The 27143-nt window shown below is 36.1% G+C and overlaps 1 protein-coding gene across 2 annotated transcripts in view; it reads left to right on the forward strand.

Annotated features, from left to right (window-relative positions):
* The window catches only part of LOC121378798 (protein draper-like), a 46613-nt gene that overhangs the window by 2599 nt on the left and 16871 nt on the right, over positions 1-27143 (forward strand). For both annotated transcript variants that reach the window (XR_005958765.1, XM_041507122.1), the window contains exons 2-5: positions 4863-4970; positions 18834-19049; positions 23958-24137; positions 25498-25629. Coding sequence is in view for 1 of the 2 variants with exons in the window: in XM_041507122.1 (XP_041363056.1) it covers positions 4863-4970; positions 18834-19049; positions 23958-24137; positions 25498-25629 (636 nt within the window). In the remaining variant the exon portion in view is untranslated. The remainder of the gene's footprint in view (positions 1-4862; positions 4971-18833; positions 19050-23957; positions 24138-25497; positions 25630-27143) is intronic.

Consider the following 27143-nt stretch of genomic DNA (forward strand, 5'->3'; position numbering starts at 1 on the left):
GGATGATTTTAGAATTTTACCGACAGCGGGAGGGTATGATATTTGTGATGGAAGAAATGAGGGTTTTTTATTACTGATTTATTTTTTCTACACCATCCCCCCCCCCCCCCCCCCCCACCACCACCACCACCATCACCCACCCACCACACCACAACATCTCCACAGTGTCTGTTTACGACCCACTGCCCATTAATATGACCAGTGAATGAGATACTACATTTTAACAAAAAAATATTAACATTCAAAGTTAATGTGATGAAAGCATTTACTTGAAGTTTAAGACCAACAACCTACATAACTATCTAATAACTAATACAATTATTGTCTGTTCAGAATAGAAAACAACGTTTTATCCTTGGAAAATATTTAAAATATACATTACATTTAAGATCGCAACATGTATAACTGTCCATCCTCCAAATACAATCCACTTGTTTATGTTTATGCTGATGACTGTTTAGTGTTTATATATGATTTATAACATTTTATATAACACTATGCTTAAGAACCACAAGACTTAAAGTAAATAAACTACTACTACTATCTAACTTATCAAACTGTATATAATAAGTAACGGAAAATTATATTTTAAAACTGCATAGTGAAATTGATTTTAAAATGTTCATTGGAAGGAAGGAAATGTTTTATTTAACGACGCACTCAACACATTTATTTACGGTTATATGGCGTCAGACATATGGTTAAGGACCACATAGATATTGAGAGAGGAACCCCGCTGTCGCCACTTTATGGGCTATTCTTTTCGATTAGCAGCAAGGGATATTTTGTATGCGCCATCCCACAGACAGGATAGTACATACCACGGCCCTTGTTACACAAGTTGTGCAGCACTGGCTGGAACGAGAAATAGCCCAATGGGGCCACCGATGGGGATCGATCCTAAACCGACTGCGCATCAAAAATATTCAGTTGATGCACGACGGCGATACATTTGTTGGTTGTTAAAGCTGTCGTCCCTTGTTTCAGTCTCATAAAATCAAGTCCTAAGTTCAAATACAAGCATAACTGCACTTTCAATTCACTTGCGAGTTGTCGCCATTAAAGCTGTATCCTAACCGGACGCGTGCGACGCGATAATATTTATATCCTAACCAGACGCGACCATAACGACAGTCTTCCTTTTAAAATTGTTATCAATAGTTGAAAACGTGAAATAAAGGTTGTTTGATTAGTTAATATATAGTTGTCGCTCGTGTCGCGCGACAAAAAATAGAAACAATTCTTATCGGTATTGTGTCGCGCGCTCGACTTCATCAATCGCTCGCGTCGCACGCGTCAAAAAATAAGGATACATACAGCTTTACGAATATTGTCAAATGCTTTCTACACAGTTCGATAAGCCAGCGTAGTGAAACCAATGCGGTGTGCGGCGTCTTATATGCACCAAACGTAATTTGATTTTCTGTTCTAAATTATGCTTAAATAATAATAATAAATTATTCCAGGGACTGCAGCTTTAACTGTTATAGGTCCGGAACAGTTCTTAGCACTGTCCTTGAACCGGTATCAGCAGAATGTTTAGTCAGTAATGTCGGGGGGTTCATTATGTTCAGTATGTTCTTATATGCCTACAATACGAGTTGGTCTAATTAAAATGCGTAAAGTTCCAAATACAATGGTGGCATGATAGCAGTTATTATAACTGTTGTTTATATGCCTTTCTTCACCAGATGCATTTAAACCACTGTAATCTATACACATGATATGCTTTACTTCAACACCGATATTGAGCACATCAAATAAGGTTAGTCGTTACAAATCAAATATCGTTTGCGTCGCAATTATAAAGTATCAAATGCAACATTTAAGTTGAAAATGAAACGATCATCTTCGTATACGTAAACCTGTTTAAATTTAAAAAAGAAGTTAATATTCAGTAGTTCATTAATATTTATTATAAATAACACATTATCACGCAGTAATGTATTGTATCCCATACAGGCGACCAGAATGCACCACAGACATCCGTTTGTTTTCGTATGCAATAATGCAATATCAAAGGCCCATGGGCCCTGAGTAGTTCTCCGATAAAGATCAACACATTGAATGTTATTGTCACGGGGATTCTATAATACCCGTAACTGAATAAAACACGATTGTCCAAATATCTCTCCTAACTATATATCTATTAGATCTCTCTGTAACGGGCGGTTATACCCTAAAGTGGCTCGTCTAGGTATGATCAGAAATAAGATCTTATATAAAGTATATATTATTATAGCACGTTTAGTTCACTAGAAAACACAACAAAAACACAATACTCTTTGGAATCTGTATTAACCTACACTGACAAATGTACTGCCGCAGTAGTTAATTAATAACAACAATAATAACAACCCAGAACTGATCACTTAATTAGTTAATCTCTAGGTGTCTAGTTTACACAATATGCTAATCACTTCACAGTGACACAACACCCACACGTGTGATAACTGAGAAACGCTAACACACACACGTGCGATAATGGAGAAACGCTTCCAGGGGAACTTAATTAATAAAGGAATTACAACACTATTCCTAACTGGTTAATTTTTAATTAACCCTAACTACTCATTCAATAACCTTGTAATACAGAATTAATACTGGTACCTATCACAATAAAGACAATAACCTACAGTTTACCTAGGTCCTCTAGGATAACTGGCTAAGCTTTATATATATATATATATATATATCAGAACGGTGAGCCTACAGAATACTGCGTCAGATGACCGGCAGCACCGTCTAAATAATATTGGTATAATACAGTATTAAAATATTTAAAGTCACATCAATCACATCAAGGTTATACACAGAGCAGAAAATATATATTTACCAATGTCCCGTCTGAACTAATATAGATCGTTCAGTGGACGGACAGCGATCCCCTGGAGCCTTCCTATCGTTCTCCTCGATATATCTAAAAATCCTAGCTATTTATTCACTCTCTCAGAGACAGCGAATATCGCCTGGGGGTACAAGGCGGTACCGAATCTTATCATGTGGATTTCCACCACGACCATGCCGGCATATTTTTCTCTGATCGTCAGACTGGCTGTCGCCAACCGCGAGCTATCCCCTGGCTATAAACAGCACTACCGGAGATATTACGTAACTACTAGCCACATGGCCTCCACACCTGCGCTGGGTGTGTATTAGACAACCGTCGCGCAAAGGTATCACGTAACAAGTTGCCCATCTGGGCTTAAGTGCAATTTGGAACTACACACGGCCCTCTAAAACAATTAATATCGCCATAGGCGAAAAGAAATTAAGAACATGTACCGTCACACACCCCCACCTCAAAAAGGATATTTCCTCTACTCTATGAATAGGGAAATAAACTACATTAAAACAAAAAGGTGCATTAACCGACGCATACGGGCATTTATAACACATGTAATAATAAGGTGACTACCAGTAATCACACTGAGTCTCTGAATCCCTGGTATACAAATATAATATATATAAAAACAAAACAGAAATCAAGAATGTCAACACATTATCATAGCGTTCAACTTCGGGACAGGGCATCAGCGATTACATTGGATGTGCCCTTGATTTGTTCAATGGTGATTGGGAATTCCTGCAGAAGAAGACTCCATCTCAAAACTCTCTGGTTGGTGGCTTTCATTCTGTGAATGAAAGTGAGCGGATTATGATCAGTAAAGACCACCACTTGATGCACTGCCGATTTCACGTAGATCTGAAAATGCTTCAGAGCTTGTACCATGGCCAAAGCTTCCTTCTCTATAGTGGAATAGTTCACCTGGTGTTTGTCAAACTTTTTGGAGAAGAAACTTACAGGATGGTCCAGGCGAAAAGAAATTAAGAGCATGTACCGTCACAGTTATCCATTGCAAAACATTGCATTAGAATTAGCTGAAGGGTGTACCAAGGGTTTTCATATACGTTACACAGGTCCTCATAGTGATAATATTTCTAAAAATCTCAAATCTGCCTCCCATCACCACAATGAGCTAAAGGAAAAGATTGATACAGAAATTTCCCTGGGGAGAATAATTGGTCCTTTTGATATCCGTCCTACTTCAAATGTGCATGTTTTCCATATAGATGTAGTACCCAAACCAGACGTGGATTGGAAGCTGATCACACATTTGTCTTATCCATTTGGGGAGAGTATCAATGATTAGGCCCTATTCAGTACAATACACATCTTTTGATAAAGTGCTCGAAATGGTAAGTAAACTTGGTAATTGTAAATTGTTGCCAATTTATGCAGGGGATTTTGTTTTGCTGGGGTTTCAGTTTGAGGAATAATATTGTGCTGAAAAAAGAGGAGTCTTCAAGCTGCAACAGTTGACGTCTTGTCTTCGATCTATATGTGAAAAACTGGGGATCCCTAGAAAAATCATTACTTACCTACATGGGGCTGGAAATTGACTCTGAAAGTGTGTAGTTCATATTACGCAAAATAAAACAGCAGAGTTGGTTGCATTGTTTGAGATATTGTTAAACTGGGGGGAAATGTGGCATGAGAGAACTACTGTTTGTGATGCGGGGGAGGGAGTAATTTTTTCTGTTTCGCTGTTAAGTCAGGACGTGCTTTTATTAGACATGTCTTCGGTGTGATGGGTGGGGTTCAACTGAATCATCCCCATATTCGAATGGATTCATCACCGTCAATAGACAGACTCGCATAAATACAATTTTTATTTGTAATATATATATTAACGATACCGAAACGCGAGAGTCTCTCTCTCTCTCTCTCTCTCTCTCTCTCTCTCTCTCTCTCTCTCTCTCTCTCTCTCTCTCTCTCTCTCTCTCTCTCTCTCTCTCTCTCTCTCTCTCTCTCTCTCTCTCTCTCTCTCTCTCTCTCTCTCTATTAATTTTTTGTTTAGTTTCAGGACAATATCATTGCCATTGTGCAGAAGGTTGTAGAGGAAATGTTGAAGAATACCGTTGTAACTCATGCAAAGAAGGCTACCATGGATATTACTGCCAAATGGGTATCTGTTACGCTAGAATTACATCTTTAAGTTTTTTCGATTATTACGTATACTTGCAAATTATAATATGTGTTTTAATGTATGAAGATAGTAGTGTGCTTCTGGCTGAAAATGAGTCTGGGTTGCAAGTTGAACATATCCGTACCTGATCAACATGAATATCTAGGTCAAGCTATTCTTTTAAATATGTTTATATCGTTTTAATCACTCTAATACAGTATACGTATTTGGGAATTCTGCTAGACGAGACTCGTGATTTTAATGTAACTGTTAAAGCAGTTGCTGAGTCTGCAAGTAGAGCACTGGGACATCTCATGGCCATAAGTGAGGCTATGAGTGGTTTGTCATATAGAGTTTCCAGTAAGTTATAGTATCCACTTGTGTACTTACCCATTATTGCATACGGAGGTGGAATATGGGGTATCAGGGAATAGTCGGATACTATTAACAAAGCTCAAACTGTTCTTTGGCGTTCTGCTAGAAACTAATTTGAGGATACGTACTAAGTTTAAGTTGCTGCATAAACTTACGAGTGGTATGCATGGCTATTTGCAAGATTGTGACCAGGATTTGAAAAGAATCTCCAGCATCAAGAATTTACAAGTTATAATGCCTACAGGTTCAAGTTACATGTACTACCATGCATGTTTACATCCTAACAACATTTGTAACCGTTCCACTAAATACACAATGTTGAAATCATGCATATACAATTGAACAATAATAAACCTACCTGCAGTCAACAACCGGCAACGCTCATGGCAACGAGTAGCAACCAACAACAGGTCAACATACTGGACACAAAGCCTCAAGCTACAGCACAGTTAAACTTTGCAGATATCACAGTCACCTGAGTACGGAAGTCCGAATAACCAAATGCTGGGATTGACAAAACATTATTCATTGACGAGTGTTCTTGATACATTGACTTGTTAAGTTCCACTGAAGTACATTATAGTATCATCTGAAATTACCAGTCTGTTTCTTACACCACATACATTCAAACTAAGTAGTTTCAACTTGATACAGTTCATGTCATTATTTTGTACTCTATCTGTAATATTTACATCATCTAAAGGAATTATCCGACAGTAGTACATTGGGTAAAAAGAAGCAAAATTGACAGTAAAATATCAACCTCGTCTAGTTAATCGGTATTTGTCTCGACTCTGTCGAGACAAATACATATTAACATAGACTACATAGACTACGTTGATATTTTCCAATTAAAAAAACAAAAACACTCTTGACGAATACTTTATATATATTGTAACAGTCCTCGGGTGACCCTACAGTTGAAGTAGGTAGTTCGACCTCAGCACTCGGTCAGCATCGTGTAAGTGTAACTCGTGACTTTGATCTTGGTTCGAGCGTTGCGGTGTATTCGATCTTTCCGAGTTCGACACAAGATTTTACTGTGTGTATATATACACACACACACACACACTCATATCACATTAGTCTACGCGGCACAAACGTCTGCGCATGTTAATGACGTAACATTACGTCTTAAAACAAGTGTTGGGGTATGTTTGTAAACAAACAAACAAACAACAGTTAATTTAATTCATAAAACAATTGTTAATTTAATTGAAAAAAAACTCTGTATTAAAGGTAGACTAAACTCCAACAAGAGCCTTATGTGATGGAACGATGCATATCCAGACCACCAACACACACTGACACTTTAACAAATGAAAAACGCGTAATTTTAGAGTTAATAAAAAACCATGATTATTCCTGCTAACTGGGGGCAGCCATTTTGTTTCGTTTTTGTGACGTCCGGTGGTATAGCTTGGGGCGAAGTGGCGTCAGCTCCGTCCAACTTCTCTATGCACAGTGTAAACAAACGCTCTAATTTAAGACAAGGCGCTTCGCTTTCATCAACCTGACTTGTAAAACAACATAAATGACTTGATAGTATAATAAACTATTTAACTAAATATATTTCAGTATAACGAAATGGAGTTATAGTATTTTTTTTTTTTAAAAAATCCAAAGAAAAAATGCGTATTATTAGGTCTATTGGTAGGATACGTTCGAGCAAAAACGACCCTCACGATACCCAAGTGATAATTTTCTTTTCTTTGGGACTACGTAATTTGTCAGTTTTGTTATTTTAGATGGGAAAGTCTACTTAATCAAGGGTTTTACAGAATTACGTACAGTAATAAAGCAAGACGGCTGATAAATTCCAATACGATTTGAGGTTATCACACAATACTCTGTGATCTTAATAAAAGAGGCACGTCTTTTTAGTGTGTCTAGACACAGTGTCTGGGGACCATCTAAATATACACCTGCCAATCAGGAACCACAGGTACAGGCCACGAAAAAAAAAGACCAATTAACCAAGAAAACACTCCGACTATTATTTCAGTACGTGGGTTAATTTATGTACAAAGCATAATACAGTTATTTCAACACTTTGACAATGGTGGTTTATTTTGTATTGTGTTGCTGTGTTACTGGGGTGGATATTGTTACAGAACATTGCGATGCATCCGCAAAAATCAGGTATGTTTTGTTTCTTCAGTTCGAAGATTAATTTCTGACATGCGCCCGTTATATATAATAGCCGTCACATTTAACCGTTTTATTAATTAACTATACGATTATACTTGTTGATATTAAGCAATAATGTGCATTATGTATCGTTGAATATGTATACCAGTCCAAAAGCCTTCCTTTAGCATTCCTTTTATGCACTAAAAGTATACTTTTGCAAGCCTCGATCAACGTGTTTTTGTATTACTTGTCTGTCATCGTTGTAATTACCATTCTAGTGTGTTAACTTACACAAGTTTACATAGAAGCTTCAATACATACCTTATTGTAATTTATGAATCCATAAATGAAATCAATGCTTTATGTTAACGTAAACATCCAAGCATACTTTGAATTTCCTTCCGAGTGATACAACACTAATCAACATGGCTGCCCAGACTTACACTGCAACAGCATGGTCTATTTTTAGCTATAGTCCGTTTCAAAATTATCGTTGATTGTCCTATATATCTAACGGAACACTATTTGTGCTCATGTATACTGTTAATAACAGACAACAGATAATGGTGGGGGGGGGGGGGGGGGTCATTAAAAATGCGCTCATTACTTGAGTTTTAAAATAATAATAATAATAATAACTTTCAGTAGTAACACGTTTATTGTTTCATTGTACTGTGGCGGTGAAACAAATAGTTTTAAAGAAAGATTTTAACTTTAAAATACAACAAATGCTTAGGTGCGCAGATTCGGGTGCCACCAGTGTATATATACTCTGTCCAAACCGGCATCTGTCTAAACCTGCATTCTGCGTAAACCAGCACAGTTTTAAAGTCCCGTCCAGCTACCGTTAATTTATTAGGAAGAAAACTCTGTCTACACCGGATGCTGTCTATTCCGGACTTCGGATGCAAAGTCAAGAACAAAAGAAACGGTTTATGTAGTAATTAGCTCTGTCTACACCGGCACGTGATCTTACCTCTACGGTCTGGTCAGGTCAGGTCAGGTCAGAGTGTTTAACGTGCACATTCAGAGCAAGCTGTTGTGGCGCACGCCTGTCCTGGACACAGGTGCCGTCCAGGACAGGAAAGAGGTGGGGTAGGTTGGCGGGGTGGGGTGGGGGGGGGGGGGGGGGGGGGGGGCGTCTGCACTGGCAGGTGCAAGGGAGCACCAGCAGTGTCCGACCGGGGCCGGTAACAGGCGGAGGGTGGTATGGTGCTATGGAATTTGGAATGTCCCGTGGGATTATAGCCAAAAAGAAATGTTGCTCATTTCTGTGAAGGATGTTAGGCGCAATTTTGAACGGTCCGTCAAAAAGTAAAAAGGGAGCTACGTATAGTTTTGGAATATAATGTGCCGAGAGTAGCTCGTTAAGGGGACCTAGTAGGTGTTGAGGTGTCTCCCATTGGGGCCCTTAAAAGGGTCTGATCTGTTCCGATCGTCTCTGCTGTCTGCTAGTGGTCACCTTTTAAACAATGACGGCAGTTCCCCAGTAATTAGGACACAAATGTTTTATGTAATAATCGCGCCTCTTCGATGGCTTAATAAACAATGCACTACCCCTGTTGTAACGGGTGAAGGTAACAAGATAAATCGGATTATTATTTGGATATGTTCATACTTGCATTGCAACATACCAATATGTTTAAAACAATAAAACTATAAATTCAGACCCCTGTTTCATGTGACTTTAATCAATAAATTAATGTTATTTTTTCTGCTTGTTGCTTTAAATGCGTTCTGGCCCCGTGCTTATAAACCTTTAAGTCTAGACTTTAATAAAGTCCAGACTTTAACGTCATGGCAACGCCATTCAATAGCATTACGTTAAAGTCTAGACTTTAAGTTTTATAAGCACGGGCCCAGGTTTGAACACATATTTCCATTACAGTCAATATCCCACTTTCAAAAGTCGGGACTAAACTTGTATCCCAGCCCGCTTCTTACTGACGACCCGTCGTATTTTATTTATCTTGAGTTTGATTGGTTTCTTAGAAACGGAAATATCTTTCAGGTTTATACCAGTTACTAAAACAAGCATTCCTTAGCCATGCTTTCATATATGTCTTACGCATAGTCCAAACGTTTGGTTAATATGACGTTTTATTTCTGATCAATATATCGCAAGAACCGTAACTCAGGACGAACTCTGTCTACACCGGCACTCTGTCTAAACTGGCATATTTTATTGGTCCCAAGTGAATCCGGTTTAGACAGAGTCCACTATATATATGTGGCAGATGATGTTTTAATATTGTGTAAATATGTAATTTGTTATTTTAATATTTCGCAGGTATTTGTCAGATATTGTTGTCTGCCAAATAGTATTTATTCTATTAGTTTTCTCAGTCAGGTACCCTTTATCTGATTGGCTTATAGCACTGCATGCTTTTCACGTGCACACACTACATGAACAGCAGACATGTTTGACGGGTTTTGACAGGCGACAGATCAGAATACATTATAGGTACAAATTAATTTCTTTCTTTTAGTTAAACATTATTAATAATATATATAAATATATTGCTCACATACTAGCGAATTAATGCAGATAAATGATTACATTGTTTTGATAATAATATAACTAATTGTGCAAGTTCTAGGAGTTCTACGACTAAATATAATAAACTACTAAATGTTTTAAATTATTTCTAAAAAGGAATCATATAAATATATTATATCAATAACACTTAATTCTTCAGCGTAAAGATATGTTTGTATTTTAAACATCAACTTATTTTAATATTTCCACTATCATAATTGTACGAAGATATGCGTGTATGATTTATGAGTGTATGCTGTGCCAATGTTTTATTTTGTTGCAGGTTCGTAAGCATCTGTAGTTTATGATGCTTAATAGTTTATAATTTATTCCCCAGGTTTTCACACTCTTGTTGACCACCGGCATTGTTTACGCTCGTGTACCACATACAGGGTATGACATAGTTAGTTAGTAATCAAGCAGTTATTTCAATTAATTATTAATCTTAAACTTCATTATAACATAATTGTAATATTTAATATAGTAAGTATTTTTTTATTCTGACAACATTCCACAGTAATTTATTTTAAGTCAATTAGGTTAATGTATTCACTAAATCTCAACCATTTGTTATTCTTGTAATTACCTCCCCTTGGAATTGATTATCCCGATATCTATCATATACATATCCCAATATGGGTGGAGAAGAAAGTCTACTTTTTAATTCTTCAAAAGCATCTTCTTGTTCCTTCTCCCATTTCCACTGCACTGCGTCAGAAGCCTGTCTTCTTGTCTTTTTAGAAGCGGACTTTGGCATAAGTTCATTTAATGGCTTCGCAATCTTGGAAAAGTTTGATACAAATTTCCTGTAATATCCTGCAAATCCAAGAAATTTTCTAACTTCTTCCGGGGTTTTCGGAGTAGGCCACTGCTTGATCTTATCCACCTTCTCTGGATCTGCTTCTATGCCATCTGCAGAAACAATGTACCCAACATACTTCACTCGATGTTTGAATAGATTGCATTTCTTTGGAGCAAGCTTTAACCCACAGTCGCGAAGTCGTTGAAATACTGTCTCCAATCTCTGGACGTGCTCTTCATAAGACTTTGAAAATACAATCAAGTCATCAATGTAAATCATGCAAATATTGAGATGCAGTTCATCCAGACAAGTTTCCATCAAACGTTGGTATGTTGCTGGGGCATTGGACAACCCAAATGGCATCCTGTTAAACTCATAAAACCCAAGAGGTCCAACAGTAAAAGCAGTCCGTTCTTTGTGTTTTTTCCTCGATCTCCACCTGGTGATAACCACTTTTCATATCGAGAACTGAAAAGTATTTCATTCCTCCCAAACAATCCAGAAGTTCATCAATCCGTGGCAAAGCGTAAGAATCTTTGATGGTCCGGTTGTTCAATTGGCGGTAATCAATACACATTCTCAGTTTACCATCTTTCTTCTTAGCAAGCACAACATTTGAAGCCCATGGACTATGTGATCGTCGGATAACTCCAGCAGACAAAAGTTGTTGTAGATGACTCTTCACTTCTTCAAACATAGATGGAGGAATCCGTCTATGTCGTTGTTTGAATGGTGTACAGTCATACAAATCAATTCTATGACGAACTTGACCAGAGTAACCAAGATCTTCATCACCTTTAGAGAATATATCCTGAAAATCCTTGACAACTTTTATTCCCTGTCCCACTTCCTCTGGAGTAAGGCCTTCTTTCTCAATCTCAACCTGATCTAACAATGTTGTTATGTCAACTGGCTGGTGGACTGGTGGATCCTCTAAAGTCACTGGGTGTAGTTCACAAAGCAGTGCTCGTGGTGGAACAATTACAGTTCGAGACGTTACATTGCAGATATGAACTTCAATAATGTCCAAATTTTCACTGTCATAGGTGACAACAGAAGGTTCAATATCAATGTCATCTGTCAGAGATGACCTTGACGTCGATTGGAGGAGTACACACATCTTCGGTGATTTCAAACCTTTATCAACTCGACCTCTTACAACCACTCTGCTATTAGGAGGAACCAAAATGTTCTTATCTTCCGCACTTTTGACAAAACCCAAACACCAATCATTCCTTGCCAAGTCTTTCTCCTGCAAAACCATATTTCTATAAGCCAAGTACCATGGAGTAAATAATGGAGCTTTTTGTAGAAATTTGTTTCCATGTTTAGTCTTACATTCTGTTATTAGACAACTCAGGATGTTGGTACCCAACAACACAGGCACACGGGCGTTATATTGTGTATCCGGGACAATCAAAAACAGACAAGGTACACAACCAGTGTCGATTCCACCACCAGTAGTGGCGAGTTGAACCTCGACAAACCCCTTGTAAGGAAGATTTTCTCCTCCTGCGCATTCAATGTTGAGAAGATCTCCAACCGTTTCTAGAGGGATATGCTGCAAATTCGAAACAAAAAATGATTCTGAAATGATGGAAACAGTGGCACCAGTGTCTAAGAGAGCACACACTGGTACACCTTCAATAAAGACATCTACTTCGTTAGCATGACCAACTAACCCATCCGGTATATGATTCACTGTAGGGCGAGCATCAGGACTTATGGTCGCCCCCTTCGCATAAGCCCTCGGGAGTTTAAAGGTCGGCGTAAGTGATCCACTCGCACTCTGCAACCTAATGCAATATGTCCAGAATAACCACATCTATAACACACAGGTTCCTGATATTCATAACCTGTAACACCTGCATCCTCAAAGTTGTTACCATCTGGAAAAGATGAAGTGTGCTGACTAATTCCGAGTTGGCATTCCCGTCTTTGGCCTTGTGTCATCCACATATTGCGATGTACGTCTTGGTCCAGACTGTTGGCTATAATACGGTGTAACTCCTCGAGTAAACATCTTCCTATCACCTCTACTCTGGTTGTATGGTGCATCGAGTCTCGGCTGACTGGCTGGATTCTGAAACTGCTGTTGATTAACAAAAGTAGAATCTTGTCTATGCTTCAAATCTGAAACCTGACTACAAAGATCCTGTACAACTGAAGTGAGTTTATCCAAATCTGTTCGTGTTACAGTATCTGATACTGATGCCATCTTCACCGAAGCAGGTTTCTTGAATAGTGCAGTCGCAGCACTCGCCAGGTTACTCTTCATGTCATACTCAATTTCCCTCAAAGCAATTCTAAGAGCATCAAAGGAATGTATGCTGTCAAATTTATGACCAGAAACCGCCTTCATGCCTGGTATCAACCCACTCCAGATCATGTTTCTCAACATCTCATCTTGCTCTGACAATGGAATTGGATGATGTTCTGTAACCTTTGACAAAAGGTGTTCCAAACGACATCCCCATGCCGATATATCTTCCTCAGCACCCTGACTCGCACCATAAAACTGTGCCATTAAAGCTTCCCTGCGTTGTACTGTCCCAAAAATACTTCCAAGTTTTGCCAAAATATCCTTGGTTGAAGCTTTAGGACCCAATCTCATGGCAACCCGAGCAGCTTCCCCTCTAAGTGATTGTCTGATGGCCTGACTGATGACCTCTGAACCGTAAGCCTTGTCCTGAATTAAACAATTAACTTCGTATGTCCACAAATCAAAAGTAGTATCTTTTCCCTGCCTATCACCACTAAAGAAGGATAATTTTGGAAAACGTGGGAAAACAGCAGATTCCTGTGGTGGTGGTGGTGGTGGCAAAGGATCCTTAGTCTTTAAAAGCGGTCCTTGCTGTTGCGACATACCATGAATCCATGTCTTTAAATCGTCAGATGTATCCAATTTGGGTTCCAACCCCATCTTATGAAACACACTGACCAGTTCTCCAATCTGTTGTTCATCAAGTTCCATGACTGAAGATCAAATCAACTTGATAAAACAATAAACTGAATATAAACAATTCCTAAATAGATGGTACTATGAACACAGTCAACTCCAATCCAAGATCACCAAATATACAAGAAAGCCAGTTTATTTTAAAGAGAATAAACAGTATATGTCTTCATAAATATGAAAACATTCATCAGTGTTCTGAAATTCTTAGAATTTCAACTCAAATATAAAACCTCTGTCTTAAATGGATATTGAAAATATCACAAACCAAGACAAACCACAAGTCCAAAATATAAAACCTGTCTCAAATGGATAAACAATTCTAAAGTGTGGTTCGATGAGGCAAAACTATACTTTGGTTATCACCGACAAAATCTGGAAAACAAATCAAAAATTTATAAACAGAATGAAACCAAACTGTTAAAGTGTTAACAGTTAAATGGCGAAATAGCAGTTGTGTATTTATCAAATAACTTCAGTATAGCTAGTACTGAAGTTAGTGTAAACTGTCAAACTCAACACAGTTGGGCAGTAGTCTTACAGAACACTTTCCTTTCACATACAATTGGTCTTTCCAATTGCAATTGTGTTAAACACAAGTACAAATAATGATTATAGGAATAAACTACTCAGGAAAAGAACAAATGCACTTGTGTCAAACAACACCAGTACGAATAATAATTATAGGAATAAACTACTACAAAGTACAAATGTGCAGGAAAAAAAAAAATGTTAAGTGCTGTGCAAATGTACTGTAGTTATCTTCAGTCCATGGTCAAACAGTCAATATACTTAAATGCATGTGTAAATTATTAATTATTTTTCAAAATGTGTAACTATACTAATATTTAATAACTAGTAGTTAATTCTACCTAAGTGAAATTTATAATTAATTAATTATTATAATTTAATAATAATGTTGTCTTTAATTTTTAAGGGCAACTCACACTTTCAAGCATTATCAGCCTTACCGATACATACCTGAGGGGAAACACACTGAATACTTAAACAGCGTAAAAAAATAATAATAAAAAAATAAAAAATATATAAGATGAAGGGGAGATAACTCAAAAACAAAGTTATTTACTACTGAAAGGTAAACACACAATCTCTAAACACACTGAATACTTAACTCAAAAACAAAGTTGTTTACTACTGAAAGGTAAATGGGTAATAGGAAACCTAGCAGGCAAGTCAAGTACAATAAATGGAATATATGGGTACAAAGACCGGAAACTACAGAATAATATTTTAGTTTAAAGCAAAAAAATGGGAAACTACAGAATAATATTTTTGTTTAAAGCAAAAAATGGGAATGTGTAGACCAGCTAAGTACAAGATGGACTAACAAAACTGACAAAATTGTATCTGAAAAATCACAATCCAAATCTAATCAATAAATGTCAGTAAAAAAAAATATTAAAGTGTAAAAAAAATGTATACACAATGCATGTACATCAATTGCAATGGCAATAATTATTGTGAGCTCACAGAAAAAAAAATAAACCCCCAAAAATATAAATTTACACACACATAACAAAAATATTCAAGGCGCCAAAGTATACATGATGGAATTGACAAAGATCACATTTAGCTAGCTAAATACCATTCAATCACAGTCTGTATCACTATCAACAGTTTTCACAACACTTGTGGCATTCCAACGATGTTCAGGTCCAAACGAATCGATGTCCCTACGTCGGCTCCAATTTGTAACAGGGTTCAAAGGACGAAAACAACACGTCACGACGTTTGGAAATGATTTACTTCATAAAGTTCATTATGTCATTGCAAACAATGCCCTGGAAGAATAAAATATACAATATATAACAGGCGTTCATTATAAATAATTACATGTATGCGTCATAAAAATCATCGTCATAAAAATAGTTCGATCATACATGTCAATCACCACATCATAAAAATATGTCCATCACAGGTCATCAATATTAAAAAAATATATATTAACATTTCAATTCGTATCCCATTAATGTCACGGTTATAAGTAACATCTACTAAACTATAATATCTTCCTAATCAAACAATCTGTTTGATTGAACTAAACCTGAATAACATTTTGGTCCACACCTACATGTATATGATAGATATCGGGATAATCAATTCCAAGGGGAGGTAATTACAAGAATAACAAATGGTTGAGATTTAGTGAATACATTAACCTAATTGACTTAAAATAAATTACTGTGGAATGTTGTCAGAATAAAAAAATACTTACTATATTAAATATTACAATTATGTTATAATGAAGTTTAAGATTAATAATTAATTGAAATAACTGCTTGATTACTAACTAACTATGTCATACCCTGTATGTGGTACACGAGCGTAAACAATGCCGGTGGTCAACAAGAGTGTGAAAACCTGGGGAATAAATTATAAACTATTAAGCATCATAAACTACAGATGCTTACGAACCTGCAACAAAATAAAACATTGGCACAGCATACACTCATAAATCATACACGCATATCTTCGTACAATTATGATAGTGGAAATATTAAAATAAGTTGATGTTTAAAATACAAACATATCTTTACGCTGAAGAATTAAGTGTTATTGATATAATATATTTATATGATTCCTTTTTAGAAATAATTTAAAACATTTAGTAGTTTATTATATTTAGTCGTAGAACTCCTAGAACTTGCACAATTAGTTATATTATTATCAAAACAATGTAATCATTTATCTGCATTAATTCGCTAGTATGTGAGCAATATATTTATATATATATTATTAATAATGTTTAACTAAAAGAAAGAAATTAATTTGTACCTATAATGTATTCTGATCTGTCGCCTGTCAAAACCCGTCAAACATGTCTGCTGTTCATGTAGTGTGTGCACGTGAAAAGCATGCAGTGCTATAAGCCAATCAGATAAAGGGTACCTGACTGAGAAAACTAATAGAATAAATACTATTTGGCAGACAACAATATCTGACAAATACCTGCGAAATATTAAAATAACAAATTACATATTTACACAATATTAAAACATCATCTGCCACATATATATACAGTCAAACTTCGTTAACTCGAAGTTGAAGGGGACGACGAAATAGTTCCGAGTTTCAGGGAGTTCGAGTGTTCGAAATTCGTACAGCAGACCTCAAAGTGAAACTGCATTGAAGTATTATCATTTCGTTGATATCGGATGTTAGTACATTTCTTCTGTGTATATGATAAAACTAAGTAAATATTAACAGAAACGAGATAAATCCGATCAATTTGACGTACATTTCTATGTACTTTATTGTATTAATTGACAGTAAAGTAAAGTAAAAAAAAAAAAAAAACGAAAACTGAAAGCACGTACTTACATATAACCGGAAGTAAGCGATAAATTAAAGTTGATATATTTTTCAAATGTCAAAACAAGGCGGAACGTAACGTTGTAATAAATTAAAATACTGAATGTCGATTAGCACTAAGTACGTTTGTTTACCAAATAAAAAATTCACAATATAAATAGCAAAATTATTGTAAATCACAAAAATCATTTTAAAAACCCTCACTAACATAGCGAGACATAACATAACAAATCCAAACGCTGTATGCCAAATAGCACTAGGTTATGTACTTTTTTTTTTTACATATAAAACATTCACAACAGTACAAAATAATTTATAGCTCTCAAATCACAAAGTACAAAGAGCAGAACTATCATTTCGTAATTAGAGATTGTTTGGCACACTTGCTTAAAAAATCGTCTTTTATTACTGTGTCTTAATCTTGCACAGACTGAGCAGCATTTCTTCCGAATGTTCACGGTTCTGCAAACAAACAGCGTTAATTGTTATTACAACAGTTCTTTGAAGATTACAAGACTATCCGTACTTTGTGTAATGAGGCCCGCTGCCGTGTACAAACACCGACAACCCAACGCAGGCATGTAGGATCATTTCGTTCCGCATAGTCGGCGATCTATTATTCTGTAATTACCGCGTGTATCATCGATAGCCGAGACCAGTCGGGGCACTCACGCTTGGCTTGGGTGACAATTCATTTTTCTTTAAAGTATTACCGGTACAGTTAAAAGGCTCAGTCACTCCACAAACTTCGAGTTTTGGAAGTGCAATATCCCTTATTTTGTTATGGTGGGACCACAAAATTACTTTGAGAGATAGAGTTTTTCGAATGTTCGAAGTTTGAGTGTTCGAAGTCTGTTATTACTAGTTTGTATAGCAGTTCGGCCGGGACCGCCGTTTCACTTCGAGAGATCGACGTTTACGAAAGATCGAAGTTTGAGTTATTGAAGGTCGACTGTATATATATATATATATATATATATATATATATATATATATATATATATATATATATATATATATATAGGTGATTATCGCTACTTCAAGTTTCACGCTAAACGGCGATCTTCAGGCGAAAACAAAACCCGATGTGCATACTGTACGACTTCGCGTAGAGGGTGATACAAAAGTGTGCACGTATTTTTTTCGGTTCATACTTGCATGAACCAAAAAATAATTGTGGTCAATTCTTATAATTAAATTTATATGCATACTTTAACAAAACATAACTGAATTTATTTTGTTTAGCTTTAAATACGCCTGTAGTATTGTTTGTGTAAACTTCATTGATACATATGTCGCGTAAGAATGCAAACGTTCATTCACTATTATTTGAATCAGGTGATCAATTGGTAAATGGCGTAATTTTTATAAGCGACGCCATTTCCTCTACCTGCTGTGTGCATTTTTACGGATCATTTAATTATATTGGACGGAAGTGTCCGATTCGTGTTTAGTTTATGTAGTTTTAATGTGAATGAAAGGAACGTGTCAAAGAAAATTTAATTATTTCTTTTTGAAAACAGTTAACTTTACTGAAGGGAAATTGTTCTATCAGAACTCGTTTTGAAAACAGTTCACTTTACTGAAGGGAAATTGTTCCATCAGAAAGTTACTAATATAAACCTAATATTGAATAATTTGTCAACAGATTTAGTTATTTAACTCATCTTACATATTGTTTACAATACAATAGTCACACTTATTTTGAATTTTCTAAATCTTCAGAAAACGTGGCTCTCAGAAAACAAGCTCAGCATTCAGAAGAGTGTAAGAATGTTTTAGGCAAAGCGTCTTTAGCTGTGGATGGTGACACTACTACGGAGTTTGGTGACAAAGCCCCTCATAGGTGCACTTGTTCAAAAGGCAAAGACAAATTCTGGAGCGTTGACTTGGGTAAAGAGTACCCGATTAAAAACATAAAAATATACCAGAGGAATCAAAGTAAGTATTGCCAGCTTATGAAAACATGCATATGTTAACATACAAGATTTTACCTCGTTTCTTATAAAATAAAAAAGACGATAGTAACCGAGTTATCATTTATTATCAAATGTTTTATGTTCAGAATGAAACTATTTTCACTTGTCACGAGCTTTGATAATAACTCGAAACGAGTGTGTTATTCAGTTTGTTACTTCAGCTTTTCCCCCAATAAAGGCCATTATTTTCGATACCCATACATGTACAAGCATATAGAAAGGATGTAAAACTCTTTACATACTGTTCTGAGTATTCCAATAACTTTGTATTTTATTCACGTTCACAGATAATTCAAAAAAAAGAAAAAACAATATTTTACTGTTAAAAATGTATGTAATGGACTGTATGAAAATTAGGGTATATCTATGTTGTATTTGATCATTTTCGGACGTTAATGCAGGTTTTACTGTCACAAATTGAGTGTTACCATGTACACCAAGCACAGATGATAAAACAGATTTTTTACGACTGTAAAACAACATTAACATCCGAAAATGGTCAAATACAACATAATTATCCACATTCGAATTCAATAAATTATTTATTCTTTAAATGATAATTTGTTTCGCAGTTAACAAAAATCAAGGCCCGTATTTAATCAAGGAACTTAAATCATAAAAAAGACTTATGTTATCTAAAAATATTTGACTTCATTAATTAAAACAATTAAGTCATATTATCAACCTGTTTGGTCTGTTTTTGATTGAACTTTTAAGCCACCTGCTGACCATACTTATGTCTCATCTTTCCGACTAAAGTCACAAAACCGAAAAAGTTTGATATTGTCCACACTGAAGTGTTTTTGGCATATTATATTTGTGGAAAACGGTTTGGTTTACTTAAGTGCAGTGAGTATACAACTGTAATTTTCACGAGAACGTGTGGCAAACTGTTGTTTATGCATATGGTCGACGTTTTGGCTTCGTGTACGATATTGCAACTACTTACTGTTTTGAATCAGCAGCCAACCATTGTCTATTGAAAACTTACCACTTACAGCTTGTAATACTAATACCACAAACTTTTCCATTTAACTCATACAAAATCCCAGTCAAATCCATATAAGTTTGATCCATTTGAATATCTAATAAAACTGGCACACACGCCTTATCACAAGCTACATGTATAACTCTCGATAACATATTTGAGCATACATTTTTAGCTAAACTATATTCCATGTAACTATATTATGACTAAAAATATACGGTTTTAAAACTAACAGTGTAGATATTTAGAGAAAAAATAAATGTAGTCAACAAATATCCTCGACCAGGGTTTCTGCCAGAAAGAATTCTTTGGTATGGCGCTACGGAATTGAGCTTTTAGAATGCGAATTTCAAAGTCGACGGGGTAGGATGGAGTCTAGGGCACCTCTCCCAGAAAGAAAATGTAATTTAGGATCCAGCCATCTGTGACACAAATTCCTTGATCCCAATCGCCGTCGTTTGTGCACACTCTACTTGATATAAAAATAAAATTATTCCACATGTGACGAATATTCGGGAAAGAGTGCTTGAGCATTATAAATAAATAAAATATGTCCTGTTACTGTTATGCTGTGGATTTTTCTCCATTTAATCGATAGCATTATAAAAATCTTGTTTTCACAAAAATGGTGAAAGCATATTATGTATCAGGTAACTAAAGTCCACATGTAGAGAACAAAATAAAAAAGACAAAATGATGATTCCAATGGAATAGTGATATAATTATATAGATAATCTCTGTTCACCTTTCTGTATATATTCCTTCCATAACGTGTCACCCTTCTGTACATATGAACACAATAGTTTTTTTGTAGTAATTTAAAGCCAACATTAATCATACAGTAATGATAAGTCATTAATTTTGTCAAAAGGTCAAATAAAAACACAAAATTTGCTAAATATTTTGGGTATGGTGCCATACCCAAATCATGTTGTTGTTGTTGTTTGTTTTTTGTTTTTTTGTTTGTTGTTGTTTGGTTTTTTTTTGGGGGGGAGGGGGGGGGAGGCATTTTACCCATTTTATCCTCTGGCAGAAACCCTGTCGACCTATCGAAAACCGTCCCATTAGGAAGAAGAACCTACTAAGCATGCTCATTGTTGTCATCTGATGCATTTAACGTCATCGTTATTTAATTTATCCATTGTAGCAACAAAGCATTACTGTTGTTTATTTGAGTTGTTAATATCATTGATCACAACGATAATCGCTAGTTTGTAACCACCATCGAAAACCGTCATATGTGAGAGACAAAGCCGTGTAACCCTTTCAAAAATATGTAGCAAATATTGTAACAACATGGCGCATAAAAGTCTTAAAAAATAAATGATTGTGCATGTTTTTCCAAAGAAGTACCAACAGCATAAATGAAACGCTGCTTGTTCTCTTTGTTTAATAAAAACTGCTCTTTTGTAGATCAGAGCATCATATCAGGCACAGAATGAATAGCATTCACTTTCTCTCCCTTGTATGCCTTAGATGGGTCATATTACCTTGCCTCCATGATGCAGTCATTGGAGTAAAGATCCTTCATCAATTCCTAACTATACGCCAGTTGGTACTGACGGACTGGGAGCGTTACCCTTGGCAAGAACAAGTTTCCAAAGCTCATCTGCCAGTGTTGCTTTGCTTTATGTCATCAGAGATGGTACTATTGGCTGCTGTGATGAAGAGTTGCAAAAGAAGTTGCTGGTCGACTAATACTGGCCGCCTGCCATCCACTTTGACAGACGTGTTTGCCCGCGGCGTCTGGACTTGTTCCTTCTTCTTCAGGGTAATCTCTGCTGCTGTTTGGTCTTCCATGACTTGTTCATCTACTGCATATACAGATATGCGAATTTTATATATAAGTTGTGTCCAACAACAGCAAGATATGGAAGCATGTTTTGTACAGTTGACAGGTTAAGGAGCCAGTTTACACTTATCCCAGCATTCAGAAAGCATTTCATTACATCAACCATAGACATATACTGAAGACATAGTTCACAAGTTCTTCCAGTCAATGTCAGTTTCTTCTCATGCAGCTTTCTGCTGCTTTTGGTGAGATGGTCATTGTTCGTCACAGAGCCTGGTGACAGTTTAACCTTCAACAGTTTGTCGTGCAAGGAAGAGATGACTTCAAGATCTCCCTTGTCCTCGGATTCACTCGCTACACCCAACAATATCCCTTACAGATATGGGGGAACTAAAGTTTCGGAACTGCTTCCAGCTCTACTTGACAGTCAGTCTCCTGGTCAGTGTTTTAGGGCCTCTTCCTCTAGTAGTTGGCTTGACAGTCTTCCCACCCACCCGTGTCGAGGATCTTTCCGCACTGCACACAGCTCAGTGGTCTTTCAGAATTCTGTTCAGGAAAAACAATATGTACGGATAACATGCAGGTTGAATATAACATGGGTGTGTGTCTCTCTTCACACTCCACAAAGCTTCAGCGATTATGTGACGCTCCATTATAACATTTCGTAACATAAGTCCAACTCCTCTAAAGTGATGTGTGTGTGTGTGTGTGTGTTTCGTTTACTACTACTACTACTACTACTACTACTACTACTACTACTACTACTACTACTACTACTACTACTACTACAGACTGACTGCAATGACTTTATGAATAAAACATAGTATATTAGTTTTGTTTGTTTGGTTTTCATAACGTTAGTCAGTTCTTTACAACACCCCTACCTCCCCCTTAACATTACGTAATTGTTGAACAGCCCATGTTCTTTTCAGAAATTATTTCTTCAAAGGGAACAATTACACTGAGTTAAAGAATGAGTTTAAAATACTGAATTATCAATAAAACACTAAAATCGTTAATAACAAATCGTGAAAAAATAACTTATTAATAAAAATGCAAATAATAATAATAATGTGTTGACCCATTTGGTTAGCCGTACATTTCCCCCTCACAAACTATGGTCAGTTTATTATGCACATTCAGTAACTCTATCATCAAGTTAACTTTGACAGATGGCATATTTTAAAAATATCTGCAATAAAACTTTAACATATTATTATCTCTGGATTTAAAAGAAAGAAAAATATACAGATAGGGTTGACGTTGTCTGCTAAATATGGAGCTGCCGATTAATTTACAAGGGATTAAAATAATCTAAAAAGTTGTGTTCCCATAGTTGTTTCCATTCGAATGACATCACTACCTGAATTATGTTACTTTGCATACCTCTGCAAATAATAATAGTCTAAGCCGCATGACGCTTCCATTTTCACAATACCGGTACTTTAATTGTTTTATTTGATGGTTATGGATGCATCCGACTATGTTTGGAGAAAATATTGTAATATAAATTTTTTACCATTTACCAAAGATAGATCCGAAGTGAAACTACAATAAAATATATGCTATTTATTGTGTAGGAAGCTAAAACGACAGTGCCAGAATGTCCTGTCCTTGACCTTCAAAAAAATAAAAATAATGTTTTAAAAATCGTCTACAGTTGAAGCATAATTCTGTGGACATGAAAACAGGTAAATCATGCAAAACATAACGATATAAGGAGCACTTACCGGTATATTGATGAAAAAAGCTCTAAATCAAACAACGCGCTCTCAAATCTTTATTGGAATCAGGTCCGCTTCTGCTAAAACAAACTGGAAATTGTATGGCGGTCGCGTGGTGTCACAGTTGCAAAATTCGTTGTATTTAATTCAAAATGTTATGATTATGCCGAGAATGTGATAATTATAACTCGGAATAGGCACTAACCCACGGTCCCTTTATCATATCCATACAAATATGTTTGCCAACCTTTTACTTTTAACCTATTGTTTCTGTAGTCTGGGCTAATGTTGTTATTTTACACTACCTATTATATGATAAAATAAGGTAAAATACTGTTTTAAAAAACTACCCATTGTTTATTTTAGTTCAGAAAAAATTACTTGGATTTCATATTGAAATTGATGGACACGAGTGTTATCGGTGGCGAAATACGAGCGACCCTCCAACTGTTTTTGATGTAACCTGCGACGGTCATGGAAGGAAAGTGACATTCAGGATACCTGAAGACATTGATGTTCTTACTTTGTGTGAAATTCAAATCTATGGTATGTAATCGTGCAATAATAATAATAATAAATAATAATAATAATAATAATATAAAGAAGAAGAAGAAGAAGAAGAAGAAGAAAAACAACAAGAAAGAAAATACACACGATAACAAAACAACGAGGAGAACAGCAAAAACAAACATAATTAGTTATGTATAAGCACACACAAACACACACACACACACTGGGATTGCACTGAAACGAATTTTGGTTTAGCCAATTTTCATTAGAATCCATACAAGGCGAGATATCTTGCGGAGTCTAGTAAATGCACCACCAAATCCTTGTCTCAAAAAACTAACCATCATCCTGACCACCGCCAAGGATGGACTCAATATTGTCAAAATGTCTTCGAGACAAGTGGTATTAATCACATGCGGATTCTCAAGAATTCCAAAGATTTATTTGAAATTATCCTGTCGCAATCCAGATCAAAACTGACAAGTGTTTTAACATTCAATCATTCAACACTGTGCACAACAATCCACCGCGACGAACTTGAGGAACAGCTTCGTTCTTTAATCAAGGATGCAACTGTTACTAAAACAGGTGAACAGAGAAACAAATACATAACTATATTCAATTAATCTGGACAATGTTTTAGGAATGAAAGTTAATGAAGACAAAAATAAACTGAGATATATGTGAAATGCTGGACTTCCTCATTGACAACATGTATGTCATATTTTGACATACGACATATAAACAGGAAGTAGGTATCCCCATGGACGCCAATTGTGCTCCATTACTCTTCGATTTGTTTGTCTATTCTTATGAATCAGGTTTTGTAACTAATCTCGCTAAATCAAAACAAAAGAGTTGGGGGAAAATATAATTTCACCTTTCAATATATTGATGATCTTGTATCATTCATTAATAGTAAGATCAGAAATTACCTTTCATTGAAAAACACAGAAAGTATAAAATCTGTTTCATACCTAGATTTGTACAAGAGATTCCGAACGACTTTGGACTTGTTACTAAGCTGTATGATAAAAAGGATGACTTCAGCTATTTAACAGTCAATTTTCTCTTTATGTCGAGCAATATTCCGTCTGCTCCAGCTTTTCCTGTCTATATTTAGCAACTTCTGAGATACCTTAGGGTATGCTCATGAAATGCCGACTTTAAAGACCCAACATAGCGTTCTGGTACCAAAGTTGTTCAATAAGGGTCATAACATCAAAGGACTCCTGGAAGCCTTACAAAACATTTATGGTAGACACTTAAAGACCATTTCATGATATGTGGCTAGTTTGCAAGGTGCGGGCAATTTGGTGTCTAACGTTCCGAGTCCTTGGCTCCTAGCAACGGCAAGAGACAATTTCTTTATATGTTGGCATTATTTCTTAAACAGTGTGTGCAGATTTCTGGTATGGTGATGGCTGTATGAGAACCTGCAATTGTAGAAATATATATGAAGTCTGCGATAAGAAGACTGGAAAGTGTACAGCTTGTCCAGATCATTATACTGGAGATGCGTGTGACGGTAAGATGCTTTAATTTAAATTCGGCATATATGTAAGTGTTTGCAGAGTATAATGTTTTGTTGGTTCCCTACCTGTCCAACCAGAAGGGACTACAGGTTTCACTTCCGTCCTCCTGTCTGTCTGTCAGTCAGTCAGTCAGTCTGTCTGTCTCCCTATCCATCTGTCCCACATATAGTTTTTCGGATCTTTTTTTCCACAATGCATCGAGATATTGAGCTGAAATTTTGTATATAGCTTTATCATGGGTTTTTTACTGACAACGTTTGACTTTAATCACGATTTACAAATTTTTGACAGACTTGTCACGCTGAAATTTTGTGTATGGCTTTATCATGTTCTGTTACAGATCAAGTTCCACTTTCATGCCGATTTACCCATTTTTCACAGTTATGGCCCTTGAACTTAGGATATACGAACATTTGCTAGGCCCAGTAGGGGACATGTATTGCTTTAGCAATACTCTCAGAATGCGTGTTTAAAGGAGAGTTTAAGCAACACTTTTGGCCTGGTAGGCATAGTCAACGATATTTAATGTACATTATCTCGCCTTCATGTAACATTCTTTAATCTCATTGGTTGTTTGCCGTTGGACAAATCCCTTATACCCCTGAGGGCGGAGCCAAATTCTCTGTAATTTCCAACAGTTTTCAGCCACCCCAGTTAATGCTAAAGCAATAATTAGATTATATATATATTTTTTTTTTTCATTAATATCTGTTTCAGACAATTTCGTATTACAAACATTTGAAGTTAAAAACTCGTTTATCGATGGAACTATTTTTCGTCACTGCCAAGTGGTTTCGTTCGCGACCGCGTGGTACGGCTCCGTTAATAAACTGTTAACAATTATTGTCTGGCGTTATTTTGATTATTTGGCTATATGGTTTAACATGTCGGCAAGATAAATTCGTTGTAGAAGCATCTCTCGGGGCTTTGGCTCGGGGTAAAAGAACACACAGAGGGTACATAAAAAGCCATATACCTCTCGTGATGTTTCTACAACTTATATTGTTGCATAATATCAACAAGTACATTGGTATATATATTTAATTAATACATGTGGAATAACTGGTTATTATCTTAAGATATCGGCTTTTTCCTGCGAAGGTTAGAATGGCGAATACAGCGAGGCTCTGCCGATATCTTAAGACAGTAAACAATTATTTCTTTTATCCTGCAATCATACAGGAATATTTGGAAACTCATTATTTATTCCAGTTTAAATTTTGTGTACGCAAATCGAGTATTGTCAACCTAGCAAGGTTTTTGCCGTATGACGTCATACAAGATGCATGACGTCATTATGTTAAGACATTGGCTACATAGAGGATACTCCCTGAGTGTCTTGTGATATCATAATTTATCAGCACGAGTTGATGAAAGTATGAAATCCGAGGCTTGTCCAGGATTTTATACATTTATTTACAAGTGCTGATAAATTATGATATCACAAGACACGAGGGGGGTATTCTTTTTTATCATCCATTATCAGTCTTTTCGTTTGCGACAGTTG

The sequence above is a fragment of the Gigantopelta aegis genome, chromosome 8, assembly GCF_016097555.1.
Source record: "Gigantopelta aegis isolate Gae_Host chromosome 8, Gae_host_genome, whole genome shotgun sequence".
NCBI classification, from domain to species: Eukaryota; Metazoa; Mollusca; class Gastropoda; order Neomphalida; family Peltospiridae; genus Gigantopelta; species Gigantopelta aegis.